The sequence below is a fragment of the Oreochromis niloticus genome, linkage group LG20, assembly GCF_001858045.2.
Source record: "Oreochromis niloticus isolate F11D_XX linkage group LG20, O_niloticus_UMD_NMBU, whole genome shotgun sequence".
NCBI lineage: Eukaryota > Metazoa > Chordata > Actinopteri > Cichliformes > Cichlidae > Oreochromis > Oreochromis niloticus.
This window is the reverse complement of record NC_031984.2, coordinates 34154405-34179775: the sequence shown is the minus strand read 5'-3', so window position 1 is coordinate 34179775 and position 25371 is coordinate 34154405. Positions and strand designations below refer to the sequence as shown.

Here is a 25371-nt window from a genome sequence, read left to right as displayed (position 1 = left end):
AGGGAGGATTCAGGGTCACCTGGTCCAGCCCTAACTATATGCTTTAGCAAAAAGGACAGATTGAAGCCTAATCTTGAAAGTAGAGATAGTGTCTGTCTCCCGAATCCAAACTGGAAGCTGGTTCCACAGAAGAGGGGCCTGAAAACTGAAGGCTCTGCCTCCCATTCTACTTTTAAATACTCTAGGAACAACAAGTAGGCCTGCAGTGTGAGAGCGAAGTGCTCTAATAGGGTGATATGGTACTACTGTCATGGCCCTGGGTCATGCGACCCAGTATGTTGAGTTTTTTGGTGTTTTGTTATTCTTTTTAGTCTAGTTTTCATTTCAGCTTATTTAGTTTCATTCTGCCATGTTTTGTGTCTAAGTTTTCCTTGGTTGTAAGATTCAAGTCATGGCCGTGTCTTCTTATGTTTCCTGTCTTATTTTGAAAGAGCTTGGTGTGTTGTGTTTATTGTATTTAGTTTCACGTGTCCTGTCATTATGTTAATTGTTGTCAGCCGTGTTTCCCATGTGATCCGACTCCCCTTGATTATTCCTCATGTGTATTTAGTCTGTGTGTTTCCCTCAGTCAGTGTCGGATCGTCTGTTAACCTCACCACAGTTTACTTAGGTTTGCTCTATTGTTTCTCTGTGTTTTCTAGTTTACTCAGTGTTCATAGTTTGTCATAGTTTTTCACTGAGTGTCTCAGCCTTTTTGATACAGAGTTCAATAGCCACCTTAGTTTCCCGAGTGGCTGGTCTTTCTTTTGCCATCTGCCAATAAAGGGCTCGCTTATTTTTTGAAACTACGTTTTATCTCCACCGTGTCTGCATCTTCGTCTACCTCTTTCCACACACCGGCGCACCCCGGCGTGACAGTACGATCCGACCAGTATGGACCCAGCGGTCACTACTGATGGGATCGGGGAGGAGCTGCAGCGGCTCAGCCGGATCATAACACGCATCTGTGGGTGCGCGGACCCCAGAGTGGTGTCCACTGGGTTGGCGGCCATAGACGCCATCCTTCAGAAGGCGCCACAGCTCCGGCAGTTTCCCCAGCTTTTTGAGGCGTTCGACTCTCTGGCCCCCCTGAAGGAGGAGCTTCGCGCCCGTGCGCTGGCTCAGAGAGTGTTGAACGCCGCCTCAGCACCTACGACTCCGACCCGTAAACGGTTGTCGTCGCCGCTGCCTCACGAGCCGGAGGCAGTCAGAGTAGGGACACTGAGGCTCACCGCTGCACCGCCATCTTCTCACCGTTCATCGGCTCCCCCGCCTCCGCCACAGTCAAGCTGCACTGAGCAGCACACGGAGACGGTGGAGGCCATAGATTTTGGTGATGATGAGCGGCAGCAGGTGTTACGGGCTTATCGGGAGGAGGAGCTCCGTTGGAAGCCCTGGCTCATTCCAGAGGAGGAACTCTCACCTGTTGCACCGCCTCGGACGAGCCGCTCGGCCTCTCCACCCCGCTCGGACTTTACTTCACCTGCCTCTTTTCTGGCGAGGATGTGGGAGGACGACGAGGAGATCACCACCACGTCACCCTTGGCTTCGGTGGCTTCAGCATCCATCGTACCCACTTCCAGAAAGAACCGGCGTCAGCGCCGCCGTCGCACCGCGCTACCCTCGGGGGTGAGTGACTGTGTGTCTGTGTCTCATGATCCTCCTATAGTAAAGAGCGAGATGTGTATTGATTCGCCGGGCCTGGAAACTATAACTGAATTGTGTTCTGAGACTGGAAGTACAGTGTTTAGTTGTTTAGAAAAACCTACTACGGAAATCATGGAGTTCGACCTCTGTGAGCGGCAGCAAGCAGCTCGCGCCCACCTGGAGGAGGAGCTCCGGGGAAAGCCGTGGCTCACCCCCGATTGTCAGCACATCTTTCAGGGAACACGCCTGGCTCTCGGGGCCCTCGGAGCTGCCAGGGTCTGCCACCCCTCACTCCCCCAACAGCCAATGCTTCTGCCTCAGTGGTTTCTTCAAAGAAGAGGCGACGTCAATGTCGCTGCAGCACCGCGCGGCAGCTGGAGGTTGGTGGAACTCTCGTTTCCTCTCAGACTCCGTTAATAATAGAGGTTAGTGACAATCTTTCGCCTCAAAGTCTTCCTAAGTTGCAGGAATGTGACTGTCATGAAGGATCTGCAGACGCTCCAGAGATAAAGACAAGTTCTACATGTGCTGGGGGAGCGATAGCGACCCAGTGCTCCTCAACACCACCCATTCTCTTAATAAATGATGAAAGTGTTGCTCAAGAACTCATGTTTGGTGTGAAGGGTGGTGATATAACCTCTGGTCATGAGTGGTGTGACTTAAATAATGACACCCTGTCTGTACCTGGTGATCAACCTGACTGTTCCTTAGCTCATTCATCTTGTGACTCTAATACTTGTTATGAATTGTGTAAGATCAAATTATTGTGTAAACCAGAGGAAAACAATTCAAAGCGACCTCTGAGTGATGCTCTCACTCCTGTACTCAACAAGCACAATTCGCCTGAGTTTTGTGTTTCTGGTCAAGAGAACAGTAATGGTAATGTGGTCTGTGTTCTGAACCCTAAAAGTGAATTGTGCCCCCCAGAAGAAGAAGATGGGGGACACATGTCTGAACCATGTAGCTCCAGCTCCCCTCGGGGCGCAGTGAATGCTGAGGCTGAGATCTGGGCCTCCGATACTGTCTCCAATGATCATGTTTTACCTTCAGTTTGTGTAAATTTGGAATCATGCTCTTTTGTTTCTCCTAAATCATTTCAGGATGGGGTGTTGGTTGGGAGTACTACTGACTTAGTAAGCTCACAGTCTGCACCACCACTGGCAGCCACAGCTCTTTTAAACACAGTGTCAGCTGCACCTCCCTTCATAGGTGACTCAGAGTCTCTGTCTAACGGTGCGTTCACACCGGACGCGAAAGAGGCGAGCGAAAACGCCCCAAACGCCCCTAATGTCAGGCGTGCACATTTGCACCTCAACGCGTGTCCAGGGAAAATCCACCGCGCCTCAAAATTGCATCTTTCCACGCGCGTGAACCGGAAATGTGGGAGGAAGTTGTGCCAGATGTGTTGTGCTGCAGATGTCCTCTGAATAAACACATTATCTTGTTAGCGGAAAGGTATTTGTACATCAGTGGGAAAATATCGGGACAGTAGGCGGGCTTGCTAGCTTTTGCACGGTTTCATCGGGTCAGTCTGGAAATTAAAAAGCAGAATGAATGAACTTACCAGGTTGCCCAATCTCCTCACTAATGTGCCTCCAAGCTAGGTCCGTTTTATTCCTGTCTCGGTAGAAGTAGCAACTAGCATCATTTAGCTCTGGATGATTAGCCACGGCACAGATGAGCTTTTCCTCCATACGGAGTGACTGGATCTGCCCCTTTGACCTAGTTACAGCCACGTCACCAGGCTCCTGATTGGTTGTCGGGGCGTGATTTGACACCGGAGTTCATATTTTCCAACTCAGCGTGTGCACAAAATGCAACACACAACCTGACGCGCGTGGTTTTCTTTCGCGAGTCACACGCGCCCCACGCGGTACACTGATGCACGTTTCATGGGTTTTGGCGTTTTCCCGACGCAAATCTGCCTCCGCATTTTCGCCGGACGCGCAATCGCGTGTCATCGTGCTCTTTCCATTGACTTTACATGTGAACCTGACGCTCTGGCCGCCTCTCTCGCGTTCGGTGTGTGCGCACCGTAAGTCAGCTTCTGGTGGGGGGCTAGCTGGGGAATGCAGGACTGAGACTGCTACATACCAGGCCGAGCCCCATGATTCCTGTCAGTCAGAGCATAATGAGGCTTCAATCCCCTCTGACAGCGTCGCTTTTGAGTTGTTTGTGACTAATGTGGTTACTGCTAAAGCTAATGGCTCTGTCAAACCAATCACAGAAGAGTGAAGAGTGATTGGGTGGTGAAGGGTGGCGCTGTCACTTGGTGTTCGCTCGCTTTGTGGTAGAGTATCACTTCCTGTTCCTGCTCAAACACAGTGGTGTTTCTGAGTAGCTTTTCTGCTTAGCAATTTAATTTAAATCTTTTGATACATCCCTTTTTCATAGTATAATCTTAACGTGCTTCATCTGAATCACCCTTTCTGTGTACTCACTACCTAATTTATAGCCAAAGTATTCACTCACTGTCTCTTTACTGTTTCGCTAGCTTAGCTTAGCTCGTAGCCGACTCGTTAGCACCATGGCTACTTCACCTGTCCCTCCTGCACTTTCCTGCTCATTGTGTCAGATGTTTAGTTACTCCTCGGCCTCCTTTAGCAGTAATGATACCTGTAACAAATGTAGCATATTTGCAGCTCTGGAGGCCAGGATTACTGAATTGGAGACTCGGCTTCACACCCTTCATTCACCCGTAGCTAGCCAGGCCCCTGTAGCTGGTGCAGCCGAAGATAGCGTAGGCCCCGCTAGCTGTTCCCCGGCAGACCCCAAGCAGCTGGGGAAAGAGGGCGGCTGGGTGACGGTGAGGAGGAAGCATAGTCTTAAACTGAAGCCCCAGGTACACCACCAACCTGTTCATGTGTCTAACCGTTTTTCCCCACTCGGCGACACACCCGCCGGGGGTCAAACTCTGGTAATTGGTGATTCTGTTCTCAGACATGTGAAGCTAGAGACACCGGCAACCATAGTCAATTGTCTTCCAGGGGCCAGAGCAGGCGACATTGAAGGAAATTTAAAACGTAAATACAGTAAGATCATAATTCACGTCGGCAGTAATGACACCCGGTTACGCCAATCGGAGGTCACTAAAATCAATATTGAATCGGTGTGTAACTTTGCCAAAACAATGTCGGACTCTGTAGTTTTCTCTGGTCCCCTCCCCAATCAGACCAGGAGTGACATGTTTAGCCGCATGTTCTCCTTAAATTGCTGGCTGTCTGAGTGGTGTCCCAGAAACGATGTGGGCTTCATAGATAATTGGCAAACCTTCTGGAGGAAACCTGGTCTTGTTAGGAGAGACGGCATCCATCCCACTTTGGATGGAGCAGCTCTCATTTCTAGAAATGTGGACAAATTTATTAAACCCCCCAAAATATGACTATCCAGAGTTGGGACCAGGAAGCAGGGTTGCAGTCTTACACGCCTCTCTGCAGCTTCTCTCCTCCTGCTACCCCCCCAAAAACCCATCTCCATTGAGACTGTGTCAGCTCCCAAAAAGACAAAAAACAAACCAAAAACCAGCAATAAACAACTTAAACATAAAAAAATCACAAAGAAAGAACAATACAGTATCCACATCTGAACCAAAGAGTAAAACAGTGAAATGTGGATTATTAAATATTAGGTCTCTCTCCTCCAAGTCTCTGTTAGTACATGACTTAATAATTGATCAACAAATCGATTTACTCTGCCTTACAGAAACCTGGTTGCAGCAGGATGAGTATGTTAGTTTAAATGAATCAACACCCCCGAGTCATTCTAACTACCAGAAATCTCGAAGCACAGGCCGAGGGGGCGGTGTGGCAGCAATTTTTCACACCAGCCTATTAATCAACCAAAGACCAAGACAGACTTTTAATTCATTTGAAAGCCTGATGCTTAGCCTCGTCCACCCCAGCTGTAAAACTCAGAAACCAGTCTTACTTGTTATCATCTATCGTCCACCTGGGCCTTACACAGAGTTTCTCTCTGATTTCTCAGACTTTTTATCTGATTTAGTGCTCAGCTCAGATAAAATAATTATTGTGGGTGATTTTAACATCCATGTAGATGCTAAAAATGACAGCCTCAACATGGCATTTAATCTGTTATTAGACTCAATTGGCTTCTCTCAAAATGTAAAAGAACCCACCCACCACTTTAATCACACTCTAGATCTTGTTTTAACATATGGCATAGAAACTGAACATTTAGCAGTGTTTCCTGAAAACCCTCTGCTGTCTGATCATTTCCTGATAACATTTACATTTACAATAATTGATTACACAGCAGTGGAGAGTAGACTTTATCAAAGTAGATGTCTTTCTGAAAGTGCTGTAACTAAGTTTAAGAATATAATCCACCCACTGTTATCATCTTCAATGCCCTGTACCAACATAGAGCAGAGCAGCTATCTGAACGCTACTCCAACAGAGGTCGATTATCTTGTTAATAATTTTACCTCCTCACTACGTACGACTCTGGATACTGTAGCTCCTGTGAAAACTAAGGCCTCAAATCCAAAGTCCCTGACTCCGTGGTATAATTCTCAAACACGTAGCCTAAAGCAGATAACTCGTAAGCTGGAGAGGAAATGGCGTGTCACAAACTTAGAGGATCATCATTTAGCCTGGAGAAATAGTTTGCTGCTTTATAAGAAAGCCCTCCGCAAAGCCAGAACATCTTACTATTCGTCACTGATTGAAGAAAATAAGAACAACCCCAGGTTTCTCTTCAGCACTGTAGCCAGGCTGACAAACAGTCAGAGCTCTACTGAGCCAACAATCCCTTTAACGCTAACTAGTAATGACTTCATGAACTTCTTCACAAATAAAATTTTTATCATTAGAGAAAAAATTACCAATAATCATCCCACAGATGTAATATTATCTACAGCTACTTTTAGTACCATCGATGTTAAGTTAGACTCTTTTTCTCCAATTGATCTTTCTGAGTTAACTTCAATAATTAATTCCTCCAAACCATCAACGTGTCTTTTAGACCCCATTCCTACAAAACTGCTCAAAGAAGTCCTGCCATTAATTAATGCTTCAATCTTAAATATGATCAACCTATCTCTAATAATCGGCTATGTACCACAGGCCTTCAAGCTGGCTGTAGTTAAACCTTTACTTAAAAAGCCATCTCTAGACCCAGCTGTCTTAGCTAATTATAGGCCAATCTCCAACCTTCCTTTCATATCAAAAATCCTTGAAAGAGTAGTTGTCAAACAGCTAACAGATCATCTGCAGAGGAATGGCTTATTTGAAGAGTTTCAGTCAGGTTTCAGAGCTCATCACAGCACAGAAACAGCTTTAGTGAAGGTTACAAATGATCTTCTTATGGCCTCTGACAGTGGACTCATCTCTGTGCTTTTCCTGCTAGACCTCAGTGCTGCATTCGATACTGTTGACCATAATATCCTATTAGAGCGATTAGAACATGCTGTAGGTATTACAGGTACTGCACTGCAGTGGTTTGTATCATATCTATCTAATAGACTCCAATTTGTACATGTAAATGGAGAGTCCTCTTCAGACACTAAGGTCAATTATGGTGTTCCACAGGGTTCAGTGCTAGGACCAATTCTATTTACATTATACATGCTTCCCTTAGGCAGCATCATTAGAAGACATAGCATAAATTTTCACTGCTATGCAGATGACACGCAGCTCTATCTATCCATGAAGCCAGGTATCACAGACCAATTAGTTAAACTGCAGGAATGTCTTAAAGACATAAAGACCTGGATGGCCGCTAACTTTCTGCTTCTTAATTCAGATCAAACTGAGGTTATTGTACTCGGCCCTGAAAATCTTAGAAATATGGTATCTAAGCAGATTCTTACTCTGGATGGCATTACCTTGGCCTCCAGTAACACTGTGAGAAACCTTGGAGTCATTTTTGACCAGGACATGTCCTTCAACGCACATATTAAACAAATATGTAAGACTGCTTTCTTCCATTTGCGCAACATCTCTAAAATTAGAAATATCCTGTCTCAGAGTGATGCTGAAAAACTAGTTCATGCATTTATTACTTCCAGGCTGGACTACTGTAATTCTTTATTATCAGAATGTCCTAAAAACTCTCTGAAAAGTCTTCAGCTGATCCAAAATGCTGCAGCAAGAGTCCTGACAGGGACTAGAAAGAGAGCATATTTCTCCTGTTTTGGCTTCCCTTCATTGGCTTCCTGTTAAATCCAGAATTGAATTCAAAATCCTGCTCCTCACATACAAGGTCTTAAATAATCAGGCCCCATCTTATCTTAATGACCTTGTAGTACCATATCACCCTATTAGAGCACTTCGCTCTTGCACTGCAGGCCTATTTGTTGTTCCTAGAGTATTTAAAAGTAGAATGGGAGGCAGAGCCTTCAGTTTTCAGGCCCCTCTTCTGTGGAACCAACTTCCAGTTTGGATTCGGGAGACAGACACTATCTCTACTTTCAAGATTAGGCTTAAAACTTTCCTTTTTGCTAAAGCATATAGTTAGGGCTGGACCAGGTGACCCTGAATCCTCCCTTAGTTATGCTGCAATAGACGTAGGCTGCCGGGGATTCCCATGATGCATTGAGTTTTTCCCTTCCAGTCACCTTTCTCACTCACTATGTGTTAATAGACCTCTCTGCATCGAATGATATCTGTTATTAATCTCTGTCTCTCTTCCACAGCATGTCTTTCATCCTGTTTTCCTTCTTTCACCCCAACCGGTCGCAGCAGATGGCCGCCCCTCCCTGAGCCTGGTTCTGCCGGAGGTTTCTTCCTGTTAAAAGGGAGTTTTTCCTTCCCACTGTCGCCAAAGTGCTTGCTCATAGGGGGTCATATGATTGTTGGGTTTTTCTCTGTATTTATTATTGTGCTATCTACTGTACAATATAAAGCGCCTTGAGGCGACTTTTGTTGTGATTTGGCGCTATATAAATAAAATTGAATTGAATTGAAATTGAATTTATTCAGACTCTTGGCGTTAACCTAGTGCCAGCCTCCCCATCAGAAGTAAGTGTAACTGCTGTAGGTGTAGCCACACTCTGATCAGGTTACATGTCCACCACATGACTGCAAAATGAACGTGAATGAGTCTTCTTTGACCAATTGTGCCGAATTGATGGATGTCCGGGAACCTAGCCATGAACAGATGAATCATGTGTCTATGAACAATTCTGTTATCAATGCAGCTCGTGTGGCCGAACTAGCCCCTTTGGTGACTGAAACCCTGTCACAGGTGGAGACTGAAGACACGCCACGTTGTCTCCCTGTGACAGAGAAAATGAACTGTACTGAGAGCCTTAGGGGTCCAACTTTCGAACAGGGTTTTTCCATAACAGTTAATTTGCTTGCTAGGAATGGCATAACTTCTGCTAGAGAGGATGCAGAGACTGTTACTGACTCTGGGCAATATTATGGGGTAGATACTGCCTGTGTGTCCGAGATTAATCAATGTAATTCTGGTGAGGGTGAGGCAGCCAATCTGAGTTTGTGTTTTTCTGCTTCTGAGTTAAAAGAACCAAAGACTGAGAATGAAGACTCTGACTTTATGTTTTTGAAGGACAATGAAAATATGAATTTAGACGATGACAGGCCGACCTCTGAAAGGAACACACACCTAGTACTTGACTGCGATGCCACTTTTTCTCAGACTGCCATGGATTTCTATTCTGGGTTCTAAACCAGACGGTGAACTAATGAATAATGTTTTCAGGGGCGATCTGGTGGGAAATGAATTGTGCGATGTCACATTAAGTTTTCCAGAGAGTCAGCAGCATCTTTCTTCTGCCAGAGTAACAGCTCAGCCCCCTGTTCAGCTCCCTGTTTTGCCAGGGGTCTCCATAACTGCTCAGCCTGCATCTGCTACTGGATGCCCTGGTGTGCCAGCCCTGCACCCCGCTGCATCCCCGCAGCTGCACGCTACGTCAGCTGGAGGGCCCGGGGAGCCCGTCCAGCCGCATGCCTCGTCAGCTGGAGGGCCCGAGGAGCCCGTCCAGCCGCATGCCTCGTCAGCTGGTGGGCCCGAGGAGCCCGTCCAGCATCCTGCTTCGTCAGCTGGTGAGCCCGAGGAGCCCGTCCAGCCGCATGCCTCGTCAGCTGGTGGGCCCGAGGAGCCCGTCCAGCCGCATGCCTCGTCAGCTGGTGGGCCCGAGGAGCCCATCCAGCCGCATGCCTCGTCAGCTGGAGGGTCCGAGGAGCCTGTCCAGCCTCATGCCACGTCAGCTGGAGGGCCCGAGGAGCCCGTCCAGCCACCACCTGCTCTACCACCAGCGGCTTCCATGTTGTCGCCTGGCCCTGCCTCGCCGCCAGCGCCTGCCAAGCTACGTCCACGACTGCGCCTTCACCGGCCACTTTCCGGGCCACCGGCTGGACGTCTTCGCCGGCATGGGCGGCCCCCTGAACTCTTTAGCCGCCGCCGTGCCCATTGCAGGCCTCCTGAAAGTTGTCGCTGGAATCGCCGCCGTCCTCCTCGCGGCCGCCCTCCGGACCTGCTCAGTCGCCGCCATCTTCTACGCGGCCGCTCTCCGGACTTGCTCAGTTGCCACCGCCACTTTTTCCGTGGTCGTCCCCCGGAGTTATCAAATCATGAACTGTTAAGCCATCGGCCCCCGGGTCGTCCCCCTGAGTTGTTGGATTATGGACTGTGTCGCATCGACCTCGGGAGGTTTGTTTTCTTTTTGGCACTTATACTTGTGTTCTGGTGCGGGTGCTCTAGGTTGTTCTTTTTCTTTGTTCTGTTTCTGTTTAATTAATGGCAGGACTTCTTTGAGCAGTTTTGTAGGAATGGGGTCTAAAAGACACATTGATGGTTTGGAAGAAGTAATTATTGAAGTTAACTCAGAAAGATCAATTGGAGAAAAAGAGTCTAACTTAACATCGATGGTACTAAAAGTAGCTGTAGTCAAAGGAATTTGCAAAGAAAAGCGTCTGGACTTCTTTGAGTTGCTTGAAGACGTTTCACCTCTCATTCGAGAAGCTTCTTCAGTTCTAAGGTCAAATGGCCGAGAGTCCCAGATTTAAACCCAGTGGGAGTATCCCCCCAAAGAGGGACAAAGGACCCCCTGGTGATCCTCTAAACACATGAGCCAAGGTGTGAAAGCGGGTGTGGGACCTAATCAGCCAGGGTTTCGGGTGAGCTCATTGTGAAACCTGGCCCCACCTTGTCATGTGAATTCCTGAGGTCAGATGGCCCAGGATGTGAGTGGGCGTTAAGGCGTCTGGGGAGGGAACTCAAAACTGGATTATAGATGGCAGACAGTTGGTGTCATAAACCACCGCCTCTGTTCAAAGATGGTCGCTTACAGTGGACATAGATGGCCTCTTTCACTCCTCTTTCAAATCATCTGTCCTCTCTGTCCAAAATGTGAACATTGGCATCCTCGAAAGAGTGACCTTTATCCTTAAGATGCAGATGGACTGCTGAGTCTTGTCCTGTGGAGGTGGCTCTTCTATGTTGTGCCATGCGCTTGTGAAGTGGCTGTTTGGTCTCTCCAATGTAGAGGTCTGGGCATTCCTCGCTGCACTGTACAGCATACACCACGTTGTTCAGTCTGTGTTTTGGAGTTTTGTCTTTCGGGTGAACCAGTTTGTGTCTGAGTGTGTTGCTGGGTCTGAAGTACACTGGGATGTCGTGCTTGGAGAAAACTCTCCTGAGTTTCTCTGATACACCGGCTACATAGGGGATGACAACGTTGTTGCGTCTGTCTTTCTTATCCTCCCTCGCTGGTGTCTGATCTTCTTTTCTGTGCCTCTTTGCTGACTTTATGAACGCCCAGTTAGGATAACCACATGTTTTGAGTGCTTCCTTTACATGTGTGTGTTCCTTCTTTTTTCCCTCAGGCTTAGAGGGAACAAGTTCTGCCCGGTGGTGTAGGGTCCTAATTACTCCAAGTTTGTGTTCCAGAGGGTGATGGGAGTCAAAGAGGAGGTACTGGTCCGTGTGTGTGGGCTTCCGGTAAACTTCGATGTTGAGGTTGCCATTCTCTTCAATGTGCACGGCGCAGTCCAGGAAAGGCAAACAGTTATCCTTTGTGTCTTCCCTGGTGAACTTGATGTTTTTATCCACAGCGTTAATGTGCGCAGTGAAGGATTCCACTTCTTGTGTCTTGACCTTAGCTGTAGATAATATTACATCTGTGGGATGATTATTGGTCATTTTTTCTCTAATGATAATTTTATTTGTGAAGAAGTTCATGAAGTCATTACTAGTTAACGTTAAAGGGATGGTTGGCTCAGTAGAGCTCTGACTGTTTGTCAGCCTGGCTACAGTGGTGAAGAGAAACCTGGGGTTGTTCTTATTTTCTTCAATCAGTGACAAATGGTAAGATGTTCTGGCTTTGCGGAGGGCTTTCTTATAAAGCAGCAAACTATTTCTCCAGGCTAAATGATGATCCTCTCAGTTTGTGACACGCCATTTCCTCTCCAGCTTACGAGTTATCTGCTTTAGGCTACGTGTTTGAGAATTATACCACGGAGTCAGGTACTTCTGATTTGAGGCCTTAGTTTTCACAGGAGCTACAGTATCCAGAGTCGTACGTAGTGAGGAGGTAAAATTATTAACAAGATAATCGACCTCTGTTGGGGTAGCGTTCAGATAGCTGCTCTGCTCTATGTTGGTACAGGGCATTGAAGATGATAACAGTGGGTGGATTATATTCTTAAACTTAGTTACAGCACTTTCAGAAAGACATCTACTGTGATAAAGTCTACTCTCCACTGCTGTGTAATCAATTATTGTAAATGTAAATGTTATCAGGAAATGATCAGACAGCAGAGGGTTTTCAGGAAACACTGTTAAATGTTCAGTTTCTATGCCATATGTTAAAACAAGATCTAGAGTGTGATTAAAGTGGTGGGTGGGTTCTTTTACATTCTGAGAGAAGCCAATTGAGTCTAATAACAGATTAAATGCCATGTTGAGGCTGTCATTTTTAGCATCTACATGGATGTTAAAATCACCCACAATAATTATTTTATCTGAGCTGAGCACTAAATCAGATAAAAAGTCTGAGAAATCAGAGAGAAACTCTGTGTAAGGCCCAGGTGGACGATAGATGATAACAAGTAAGACTGGTTTCTGAGTTTTACAGCTGGGGTGGACGAGGCTAAGCATCAGGCTTTCAAATGAATTAAAAGTCTGTCTTGGTCTTTGGTTGGTTGATAGGCTGGTGTGAAAAATTGCTGCCACACCGCCCCCTCGGCCTGTGCTTCGAGGTTTCTGGTAGTTAGAATGACTCGGGGGTGTTGATTCATTTAAACTAACATAATCATCAGGCTGCAACCAGGTTTCTGTAAGGCAGAGTAAATCGATTTGTTGATCAATTATTAAGTCATGTACTAACAGAGACTTGGAGGAGAGAGACCTAATATTTAATAATCCACATTTCACTGTTTTACTCTTTGGTTCAGATGTGGATACTGTGTTGTTCTTTCTTTGGGATTTTTTATGTTTAAGTTGTTTATTGCTGGTTTTTGGTTTGTTTTTTGTCTTTTTGGGAGCTGAACAGCTTTTTTACTAATGATATTTGGACAAGGGTGAACATTTTATTTTAGTTTTGCTTGACTTGTTGATCATGCTACTCTTATTAATAGACTACAAAACTGGGGTGGCATCACTGGTAGGGCCTACTGGTCTCAAATTATTGTCCTAAAACTTTACCCTTTGTATGTGGCGTTCCCCATGCCAAATTTGAATTGGACCAATTCAAATCTTTGGACCAAATTTGGTCCAATTTGAATCAAATTAAACTTTTACTGTCATTCAATCATCTGGAACTTCTAATCTACACCTTAATATTCTCCCACTTTGATTATTGTATTTCACTTTTCACGTTCATCTCTCAGTGCTCTATAGCTCATCTCCCACTGGTCCAAATTGCATCAGCAAGCCACCAAATAAAAACTAGCCGATACTCACATGCTACGCCAATTCTTGCATCCCTGTAATGATTTCCAGTGAAACTGGCACTTACTCCAGCTCAAGTTGAACCTAGAGACCCTAAGGTTTTTGTGTGACGCCAGTGATGTAAAATTTCATTTATAAATGTATAAAACTAATATTGCTAATTATAAATCCAGATCATATTCACTTATTGATGGTACTTTGTGGTTTTAGCAGCTCTAAATAAGCTACGCAGTGCTATAGTGCTGGAGAATTTGAATAGCTGTTTGTACTGCATGAACATCTGCTCAGTTGTAAGGTACTATCAGCAATAATTATGTTTTTTTTTATATAGTGCACAGGACTATGGAGAAATACTCAGGCTGTAGGCAAGGCCTTGTGGTGTTTATTGAAATATATTATGTAAGACAAGCACTCTTCAAGCCTATCATCACCTTTCATGTAAAAACAAATCTTTGTTCAAATCAGTGTACTATAGTATTCATCAAGTAGCTATGCCAAATGCTCAAGGACTGCAGGAAGGTGAAGGTTCATTATTTCCATTTGATCACTGTCAAGTTGGATCTCCACCACAGAAGTCCTTTGATACCTTCCAAGAGGATGTATCTGAGAGAGGCTTTTATGACAAGCCAAGTTTGGACTGACCCTGAGAGTGATGCATTTAACTTACCATTAAGTCAGCCAGCATAGTCATTTTCAAGCCTCTTTTTCCAACTAGGTGTTTCCTTTTGTCTTTCTCTGTTTAAGCCCATTCACCCAAGAGACCAGTGATTACAGTTTGTTCTCTATATAAAATGTTGCACTGTGTGAGCCAGGCCCCGGGCTTTTCTAAAGCCATTGACCTGCATGTATACTCAAAGTGTCTATATACAATCTTACATATATATAATGTTGAAGTTTACACACACATATACACACATAGATAGATAGATAGATAGATAGATAGATAGATAGATAGATAGATAGATATGAAAACACACAGTTGACCTTTAACATCACACTGTTTCTTGCTGAGGTATTGTCTGACATGACAGGCTTTCTCATTCTTTTATTATGAATATGATTTATTAACTGATCAAATGACAAATGAACCCTGACAAGGCTGTGAAGTGAAACCATTTCAGGTGACGACATCATGAAGCTCAATGAGAGAAGGCAGAGGGTTTGTAGCGCTGTCAACAAAGCAAAGGGTGGCTACTTTGAGGAATCAGTAATCTAATATAAAAGATATTTAGAGTTATTTATCACTTTTTTCTTTGCTAAATAATATCTTCCGTCATATATTTAATGTCTTCAGTATGTATCTTCAATGTAGAAATTAGTAAAAATAAAGAAAAACCATTAAATGAGAAGGTGTGTCTAAAATTTTTACTGGTAGTGTCAAATTTTACTCTGATTTTTTTTAATATTTACAAACACAACTCTGCGATTACAACCTCTCAAATCAGTGAGGGCTCAACTGCACCCTCTCCAGTCACAAATACACACGTTCTACAAACATTCACTTTTGCAACCCTTGAGAGGAATGTGCAAAACTCATACTTATAGCTAAAGGGGGATAAGGGGTTGGAGGCAGAGGGAACAGAAGAGGAGGTCATCCAATCAGAAAGCAGAAGACCAAGAGGTCCCATTTAGGGGTTGTTGGTTTAAAGCAGCTTCCAGTTTAGTGAGGAGCCTATGCGTCATATGCTGTCTCGGAAGAAGGACAAGTAGTTATACAATACAATGAAATAATGTATCTTACACAAAAATAAACAACCCATAAAACAGACTGTATGAGGTACATCACCTTTCAAGGATATAAGCTCTTCTTCACATGCAACATTTTCACTTCCTTGCTCTGTTAGCTGAACTCCGGTGTGTAGAAGTTTCTATTGTAGCTCAGGGGCACGTCCCCTTGGTGAGTTACTCCCCACATGCAGGTTGTCCACTGAGACCCCCAGCCGGTAATGAGACACCTCTTCCTCGCCCTCATGGTAAATGGCCTGGATTTGTATAGTGCTTTACTTGGTCCCTAAGGTCCCCAAAGTGCTTTCCACTACATTCAGTCATCCACCCATTCACGCACACATTCACACACTGTGTTGACGACTTCCTTAATTCCTTCAGTGGTTTTAGTCTCTCTTCAGCCGGGCTCTGTGAAGTCTCGATTGGCAGGTCATTCACCTGTAGTAGGAGGTTGCAGGGAAGTGTACAAATGGGACCACCTCCTCTCTCTGGGTTTACTCTATAGACAGGCTTGTCCCCTATCTGCACATTCACGATCTGTTCCCAGTAGGGCCTAAGTTTTCCAGGACAACCTCTTTCATTGAGGTTAAGTACAAGGAGTCAATCCCCACAGTGAAGGTCACACCTTTACACCTTTTGTCATTTGCTATTCGGTATGCCTCCTCTGGCTCTAATGCAGAGCAGGGGTCGTGCAGTAAGCTCACGGGGCAGTGCCGGGACGTCGGATGGGACAGGTGAGGATAATGGAACTAATGACTCTCTCCCCTTTATAGTGACTGAGGAGACTGGCGTGGGGAGAGGGTGTGGTGGAGGAAGCTACGGAGAGAGCTGGCTTCTCGCTACAAAAACGGTGCCAAACCAAAAGAAAGGGATTGCTTGTGTTCAAATAAAGCTTCAACACGTCCCAATCAAATACTTTGTGGGTCTGTCTGTTTCACAGTGGTGGCGAAACCCTTTCAGGATGTCCGCCCCACAGGCCGTTCGCAAAGCTGCTTCAATTGCTGGCGCAAATGTTGGCCAAGATGGTGGCCATGTCCAGACAGCAAGCGGCGTCCCAGGACGAGCAGCTGACTATGCTGTGGGACCAGGCAGAGCAGCCGAAAGAGGACTTGGAGCGGCTAGTTGGGGTTTGGAGACATTCTGAACAACGGTAGAGGCATGTCACTAGCTAGTGCACGGCCTCTGCTGTCGGGGGAGACCCAAACAGCAGCCCTGAGTCTGCCGCCGGCACCTCGAGGGAACTTTGATGACGTCTGCTGGGCAGAGTCATGCTCTAATAGGCCAAGTCTGCTAAGCATGAGAGAACTGTTGTAGTCGATGATGACCGTTGCCTCATCACTGTGACAAGGATTATACTGAAGACAGTAGAAGAACAGCAATTCCACATCTGAGATGGACTCACCTGGCCTCTGGTTTTCATCGCAATCAGCTACTTAATGATGTCATAGTAATCAGGGATTTGGGTTCTGGACACCAGCTTCATGTCTGCTATCCTCGTGTCTGACAAGCTCCACTGTAAGCTGATTACAGGCTGATAGCTGACGCACCCCTTGGTTCCTCCCAAGGGAACAACGGCTAGAGGTGAGATGAGGAGGAATCAAAAATCACGAAAAACTCATTACATAAAACTATGAATTCATTTGCATGTCATTGATTGAAATAGTATTTGATCATTAAAAAAGATGTAATATTTTGTGGAGAACTCACTTTTAGCAAGCACGGTGATAAGATTCTTTGTTGTTGATCAACAGATTTGCACACATCCCAGGAGTAATTATGGCCCACTCTTCAGCCATACTTTACCTTACTGCCATCTTGTGGCCACAGTTGGTATTGTCGCTGCACTTATTTCATGCTCATTGGAGACTGTAGCTCTCTGTTACACGTTTGTGTCCATCTTCCATTAACAATGACTGGACCAGGGCAATGTAAGAGGCCAGCAGATTTTTTCTGGTGACTTGTGAATTGTGGATAAAACCTTACACTGACATCCCATCAGTTTACTATAAAAATCCAAACTTCTGCTTTCTCAGCTTTCACTGCTCTGAGATCAGTTACCGTCTAGCATTTGCTAGCATTAGCAAATAAACAAGGTTCCGTGACATATCAGCACTGTAGTTTAGGAGGTAAAGCAGGTCATCGTCTGGCAGTCTGTAAGCCAATATGGGCAATATACTGACCCTCAATTGGTCTCCAGTGGATCCATTGGATGGTGAATGTATGTGAATAGAAAAGCACTTAAGCACAGAAAAAGTGTCTGTATGAATAAGTGAAAGAAGTGTGTTGGATAAAGCACTTTAAGTGCTCAGGTAGAGAAACACTACTGTAATAGATTGAGTTTAGATTTGTCTTGCTTAAATATGTAAGGCATTGCTGTAAAAAGATTTAATCTGGATGAGAGCTAATGTTGTTCCAAAACCTGTATATACCTTTCAGCACCAATCATGCCTTTTTAAATGTGCAAGCTGCCAATTGCATAGGCACTAATCCACCCCTATATCATTTGAACTCATTGTGTTCGATTTTATATTAATTTTATCACAAGCCCATTACCCATCCTCTGAAATGGGCTTGTGGTCACCAACATATGCAGTAAAATAAGTATTGAAATGTCACCAATTTTACAAGTAAATATATTTCTAAAACTGCTATTGACATGAAACAGCCCCTCTGATCCACATAAGGAAAGAAATCAAACCATAGCTGTCAATTAATTAAGTTGTATAATGTATAATGATGAGAAACGACAGGGAAAAGTATTGAACACAAAAAGAAAAAGAAATGCAAAAAGGCATGGGAAGTCATGACATCAGCTGAAATCTATCAGGGTGGACGTTTCAGCATAACGATAATCACAAACATGACCTGTATCCAACTGAAAATCTATGGACATAACTAAAGTTCAGAGCTCATATAAGGGTCCCATTATTACACAGAACTTAATTTATGGATCTATGATCTTATTTCTTTGCATATGTGGATTGGATGGGTTGTTACCAGTGTTGGAGAGTAATGGAGTACATGTACCGGCATTACGTATTTAAAATACAAAATATGAGTAACTGTATTCCGTTACAGTTACCATTTAAAAGGGTGGTATTCAGAATACAGTTACTTTGTTGAAATAAAGGGATTACACGGCGGTCTTTTCCTGTTTCATATGTTAGGCTATGCCCTCTCTATTTTTTGTTTCCGCGCCGGTGGAAACCCAAACAAAACACATTAAGAGGCTCTAATGTGTCTGTGTCTAAATCTCGTGGCCCATGTCACCTCTACTTGCAGCCTGCATAATGATGTGAGGAAATATTTTTTTAAATTATTATTCCAAAAATGATTTAATATGAAGGCAATAGGCAGAGTGTTACAGGCGTCGCCCTAAAGAATGTAGCATCATGGGCAGTGTAGTCCGTGCTGCAGGGAGAATGGACTGCCATACCCGTTATGTGTCTGTGAGCGAGGGAGGGAGAAAAAGGAAAAGTCCGAGCTGTCACCGAGCAGAAACGGGAGCTGGAAGCATGTAAATATAATAATAACCACTGTAGCTAAACAGAGAGCCTGATGAGCCCAGCTGTAAGTAAGCTATTAAGACTCAACTGTACACTGTGTTCGTGTTTTCCTCTGAAACAATAAGTTCAGTTGGAGCAGCCTTTCAACGCCTCTCTCTGTCTCTCACTAGCAAAGTTGACCCAGACAACAAAGTAAAGCTAGTTTTCGGCTACAAGCCCGACACGAACCCGACGTATTAGCCAGAGGTCCCTTTACTACGGTTCGGAGCCGCGGACCTGTTTTATATACGCGCGGAATAGTTTTCTATACGAGATCGTTGCAAAGTGCAGCCTTACCTAATGTCCACCTACTGTTACTCATTTATATTAAGATTTAAACATCTAGCTGGTGTTGGTATGGCGAGTAACCTTCAGTAATAGTAATAAATCACACAGCAATAGTACATTCATGTAGTTGTAAAAAGCTTGAAAATATATTAAGTAATCCAAAGTATTCAGAATACGTTACTCTCATTGAGTAACATAATGGAATACGTTACAGAATACATTTTGGGGCATGTATTCTGTAATCTGTAGTGGAATACATTTTAAAAGTAAACTTTCCAACATTGGTTGTTACTGATATCTGGTGAGAATTTCATGTCAGTTGCACCTGTAGAAATATATTTATTTAGAAAATTGGTGATATCATGGTCAAGAACTTTGGTTTGACTGGGCTTGTCAAAAAACTGTGGCTATGAATGAGATTACATGATTCATAACAAGTAATGTGGTCCCTCTCCAAATCTCTCCTCATGTAGAAAAGGGAGTTTTTCCTTCCCACTGTCGCCAAAGTGCTTGCTCATAGGGGGTCATGTGATTGTTGGATTTTTCTCTGTATGTATTACTGTACGGTCTACCTTACAATATAAAGCGCCTTGAGGTGACTGTTGTTGTGATTTGGCGCTGTATAAATAAAATTGAATACAAAAAATTGAATAATACATACAGAGAAAAACCCAACAATCATATGACCCCCTATGAGCAAGCACTTTGGCGACAGTGGGAAGGAAAAACTCCCTTTTAACAGGAAGAAACCTCCGGCAGAAGCAGGCTCAGGGAGGGGCGGGGCCATCTGCTGTGACCGGTTGGGGTGAGAGAAGGAAAACAGGATAAAGATATGCTGTGGAAGAGAGACAGAGATTAATAACAAGGATGATTCGATGCAGAGAGGTCTATTAACACATAGTGAGTGAAGAAGAAACACCCAGTGCATCATGGGAATCCCTGGCAGCCTACACCTATTGCAGCATAACTAAGGGAGGATTCAGGGTCACCTGGTCCAGCCCTAACTATATGCTTTAGCAAAAAGGAAAGTTTGAAGCCTAATCTTGAAAGTAGAGATAGTGTCTCTACAGCAAGCTCACTGTTTGTTGTTGCTGTCTGTTTGGGATCTGACTCTTGGTGGCGCTGTCACTTGGTGTTCGCTCGCTTTGTGGTAGAGTATCACTTCCTGTTCCTGCTCAAACACAGTGGTGTTTCTGAGTAGCTTTTCTGCTTAGCAATTTAATTCCCTTTTTCATAGTATAATCTTAACGTGCTTCATCTGAATCACCCTTTCTGTGTACTCACTACCTAATTTATAGCCAAAGTATTCACTCACTGTCTCTTTACTGTTTCGCTAGCTTAGCTTAGCTCGTAGCCGACTCGTTAGCACCATGGCTACTTCACCTGTCCCTCCTGCACTTTCCTGCTCATTGTGTCAGATGTTTAGTTACTCCTCGGCCTCCTTTAGCAGTAATGATACCTGTAATAAATGTAGCATATTTGCAGCTCTGGAGGCCAGGATTACTGAATTGGAGACTCGGCTTCGCACCCTTCATTCACCCGTAGCTAGCCAGGCCCTGTAGCTGGTGCAGCCGAAGATAGCGTAGGCCCGCTAGCTGTTCCCCGGCAGACCCCAAGCAGCTGGGGAAAGAGGGCGGCTGGGTGACGGTGAGGAGGAAGCATAGTCTTAAACTGAAGCCCCAGGTACACCACCAACCTGTTCATGTGTCTAACCGTTTTTCCCCACTCGGCGACACACCCGCCGGGGGTCAAACTCTGGTAATTGGTGATTCTGTTCTCAGACATGTGAAGCTAGAGACACCGGCAACCATAGTCAATTGTCTTCCAGGGGCCAGAGCAGGCGACATTGAAGGAAATTTAAAACTGCTGGCTAAGGGTAAACGTAAATACAGTAAAATCATAATTCACGTCGGCAGTAATGACACCCGGTTACGCCAATCGGAGGTCACTAAAATCAATATTGAATCGGTGTGTAACTTTGCCAAAACAATGTCGGACTCTGTAGTTTTCTCTGGTCCCCTCCCCAATCAGACCAGGAGTGACATGTTTAGCCGCATGTTCTCCTTAAATTGCTGGCTGTCTGAGTGGTGTCCCAGAAACGATGTGGGCTTCATAGATAATTGGCAAACCTTCTGGAGGAAACCTGGTCTTGTTAGGAGAGACGGCATCCATCCCACTTTGGATGGAGCAGCTCTCATTTCTAGAAATATGGACAAATTTATTAAACCCCCCAAAATATGACTATCCAGAGTTGGGACCAGGAAGCAGAGTTGCAGTCTTACACGCCTCTCTGCAGCTTCTCTCCTCCTGCTACCCCCCCAAAAACCCATCTCCATTGAGACTGTGTCAGCTCCCAAAAAGACAAAAAACAAACCAAAAACCAGCAATAAACAACTTAAACATAAAAAATCACAAAGAAAGAACAATACAGTATCCACATCTGAACCAAAAAGTAAAACAGTGAAATGTGGATTATTAAATATTAGGTCTCTCTCCTCCAAGTCTCTGTTAGTACATGACTTAATAATTGATCAACAAATCGATTTACTCTGCCTTACAGAAACCTGGTTGCAGCCGGATGAGTATGTTAGTTTAAATGAATCAACACCCCCGAGTCATTCTAACTACCAGAAATCTCGAAGCACAGGCCGAGGGGCGGTGTGGCAGCAATTTTTCACACCAGCCTATTAATTAACGAAAGACCAAGACAGACTTTTAATTCATTTGAAAGCCTGATGCTTAACCTTGTCCACCCCAGCTGTAAAACTCAGAAACCAGTCTTACTTGTTATCATCTATCGTCCACCTGGGCCTTACACAGAGTTTCTCTCTGATTTCTCAGACTTTTTATCTGATTTAGTGCTCAGCTCAGATAAAATAATTATTGTGGGTGATTTTAACATCCATGTAGATGCTAAAAATGACAGCCTCAACATGGCATTTAATCTGTTATTAGACTCAATTGGCTTCTCTCAAAATGTAAAAGAACCCACCCACCACTTTAATCACACTCTAGATCTTGTTTTAACATATGGCATAGAAACTGAACATTTAACAGTGTTTCCTGAAAACCCTCTGCTGTCTGATCATTTCCTGATAACATTTACATTTACAATAATTGATTACACAGCAGTGGAGAGTAGACTTTATCACAGTAGATGTCTTTCTGAAAGTGCTGTAACTAAGTTTAAGAATATAATCCACCCACTGTTATCATCTTCAATGCCCTGTACCAACATAGAGCAGAGCAGCTATCTGAACGCTACTCCAACAGAGGTCGATTATCTTGTTAATAATTTTACCTCCTCACTACGTACGACTCTGGATACTGTAGCTCCTGTGAAAACTAAGGCCTCAAATCCAAAGTCCCTGACTCCGTGGTATAATTCTCAAACACGTAGCCTAAAGCAGATAACTCGTAAGCTGGAGAGGAAATGGCGTGTCACAAATTTAGAGGATCATCATTTAGCCTGGAGAAATAGTTTGCTGCTTTATAAGAAAGCCCTCCGCAAAGCCAGAACATCTTACTATTCGTCACTGATTGAAGAAAATAAGAACAACCCCAGGTTTCTCTTCAGCACTGTAGCCAGGCTGACAAAAAGTCAGAGGTCTACTGAGCCAACCATCCCTTTAACGTTAACTAGTAATGACTTCATGAACTTCTTCACAAATAAAATTTTTATCATTAGAGAAAAAATTACCAATAATCATCCCACAGATGTAATATCATCTACAGCTACTCTTAGTACCATCAATGTTAAGTTAGACTCTTTTTCTCCAATTGATCTTTCTGAGTTAACTTCAATAATTACTTCCTCCAAACCATCAACGTGTCTTTTAGACCCCATTCCTACAAAACTGCTCAAAGAAGTCCTGCCATTAATTAATGCTTCAATCTTAAATATGATCAACCTATCTCTAATAATCGGCTATGTACCACAGGCCTTCAAGGTGGCTGTAGTTAAACCTTTACTCAAAAAGCCATCTCTAGACCCAGCTGTCTTAGCTAATTATAGGCCAATCTCCAACCTTCCTTTCATATCAAAAATCCTTGAAAGAGTAGTTGTCAAACAGCTAACTGATCATCTGCAGAGGAATGGCTTATTTGAAGCGTTTCAGTCAGGTTTCAGAGCTCAGCACAGCACAGAAACAGCTTTAGTGAAGGTTACAAATGATCTTCTTATGGCCTCTGACAGTGGACTCATCTCTGTGCTTGTCCTGCTAGACCTCAGTGCTGCATTCGATACTGTTGACCATAATATCCTATTAGAGCGATTAGAACATGCTGTAGGTATTACAGGTACTGCACTGCAGTGGTTTGTATCATATCTATCTAATAGACTCCAATTTGTACATGTAAATGGAGAGTCCTCTTCAGACACTAAGGTCAATTATGGTGTTCCACAGGGTTCAGTGCTAGGACCAATTCTATTTACATTATACATGCTTCCCCTAGGCAACATCATTAGAAGACATAGCATAAATTTTCACTGCTATGCAGATGACACGCAGCTCTATCTATCCATGAAGCCAGGTAACACACACCGATTAGTTAAACTGCAGGAATGTCTTAAAGACATAAAGACCTGGATGGCCGCTAACTTTCTGCTTCTTAATTCAGATAAAACTGAGGTTATTGTACTCGGCCCTGAAAATCTTAGAAATATGGTATCTAAGCAGATTCTTACTCTGGATGGCATTACCTTGGCCTCCAGTAACACTGTGAGAAACCTTGGAGTCATTTTTGACCAGGACATGTCCTTCAACGCACATATTAAACAAATATGTAAGACTGCTTTCTTCCATTTGCGCAACATCTCTAAAATTAGAAATATCCTGTCTCAGAGTGATGCTGAAAAACTAGTTCATGCATTTATTACTTCCAGGCTGGACTACTGTAATTCACTATTATCAGGATGTCCTAAAAACTCGCTGAAAAGCCTTCAGCTAATCCAAAATGCTGCAGCAAGAGTACTGACAGGGACTAGAAAGAGAGAGCATATTTCTCCTGTTTTGGCTTCCCTTCATTGGCTTCCTGTTAAATCCAGAATTGAATTCAAAATCCTGCTCCTCACATACAAGGTCTTAAATAATCAGGCCCCATCTTATCTTAATGACCTTGTAGTACCATATCACCCTATTAGAGCACTTCGCTCTTGCACTGCAGGCCTACTTGTTGTTCCTAGAGTATTTAAAAGTAGAATGGGAGGCAGAGCCTTCAGTTTTCAGGCCCCTCTTCTGTGGAACCAACTTCCAGTTTGGATTCGGGAGACAGACACTATCTCTACTTTCAAGATTAGGCTTAAAACTTTCCTTTTTGCTAAAGCATATAGTTAGGGCTGGACCAGGTGACCCTGAATCCTCCCTTAGTTATGCTGCAATAGACGTAGGCTGCCGGGGATTCCCATGATGCATTGAGTTTTTCCCTTCCAGTCACCTTTCTCACTCACTATGTGCTAATAGACCTCTCTGCATCGAATCATATCTGTTATTAATCTCTGTCTCTCTTCCACAGCATGTCTTTCATCCTGTTTTCCTTCTTTCACCCCAACCGGTCGCAGCAGATGGCCGCCCCTCCCTGAGCCTGGTTCTGCCGGAGGTTTCTTCCTGTTAAAAGGGAGTTTTTCCTTCCCACTGTCGCCAAAGTGCTTGCTCATAGGGGGTCATATGATTGTTGGGTTTTTCTCTGTATTTATTATTGTGCTATCTACTGTACAATATAAAGCGCCTTGAGGCGACTTTTGTTGTGATTTGGCGCTATATAAATAAAATTGAATTGAATTGAATTGTCTGTCTCCTGAATCCAAACTGGAAGCTGGTTCCACAGAAGAGGGGCCTGAAAACTGAAGGCTCTGCCTCCCATTCTACTTTTAAATACTCTAGGAACAACAAGTAGGCCTGCAGTGTGAGAGCGAAGATATCTCAAATTGTAAATCTAAAACTACTAAGTTAATACACTACATTATTATCCAAAACCAAAATGCTATTATCTGCGTACTTAAATTTACAAAGTTGCCTTTCTGTAAGGAAACCTTATGAGTTATGCTCGAGTTGACATCAAACTGATCTATGACAGAAAGCAACACAGAAATGGAATAAAACAACACAACTTTTTAGTCAAATCTGATGTGAAAGAAGGGAAGGGCAGCGCTGAGGAGAAGTTGGAAATGTCAGATGACCTACCAGAAGAAGGTGACAGAGAAAAAAGATGAAGAAAAGCAATGATGGCAAGTTAACATAAAGGAAAACTTAGTGTTTGAACTCTTCGAGGTCAGCTCCTTTCATCTCATTATTGAGACACTGCAGCAGGTTTG

At 44.0% G+C, this 25371-nt stretch overlaps 1 protein-coding gene across 1 annotated transcript; it reads left to right on the top strand.

The window, feature by feature from the left end:
• Positions 1-245: 245 nt before the first annotated feature.
• LOC106098908 (uncharacterized) lies at positions 246-2856 on the top strand. The gene is made up of 2 exons (XM_013276908.3): positions 246-1794; positions 2183-2856. The coding sequence occupies exons 1-2, from the start codon at positions 874-876 to the stop codon at positions 2210-2212; spliced, it is 951 nt and encodes a 316-aa protein (XP_013132362.1). The 5' UTR covers positions 246-873; the 3' UTR covers positions 2213-2856.
• Positions 2857-25371: the final 22515 nt, after the last annotated feature.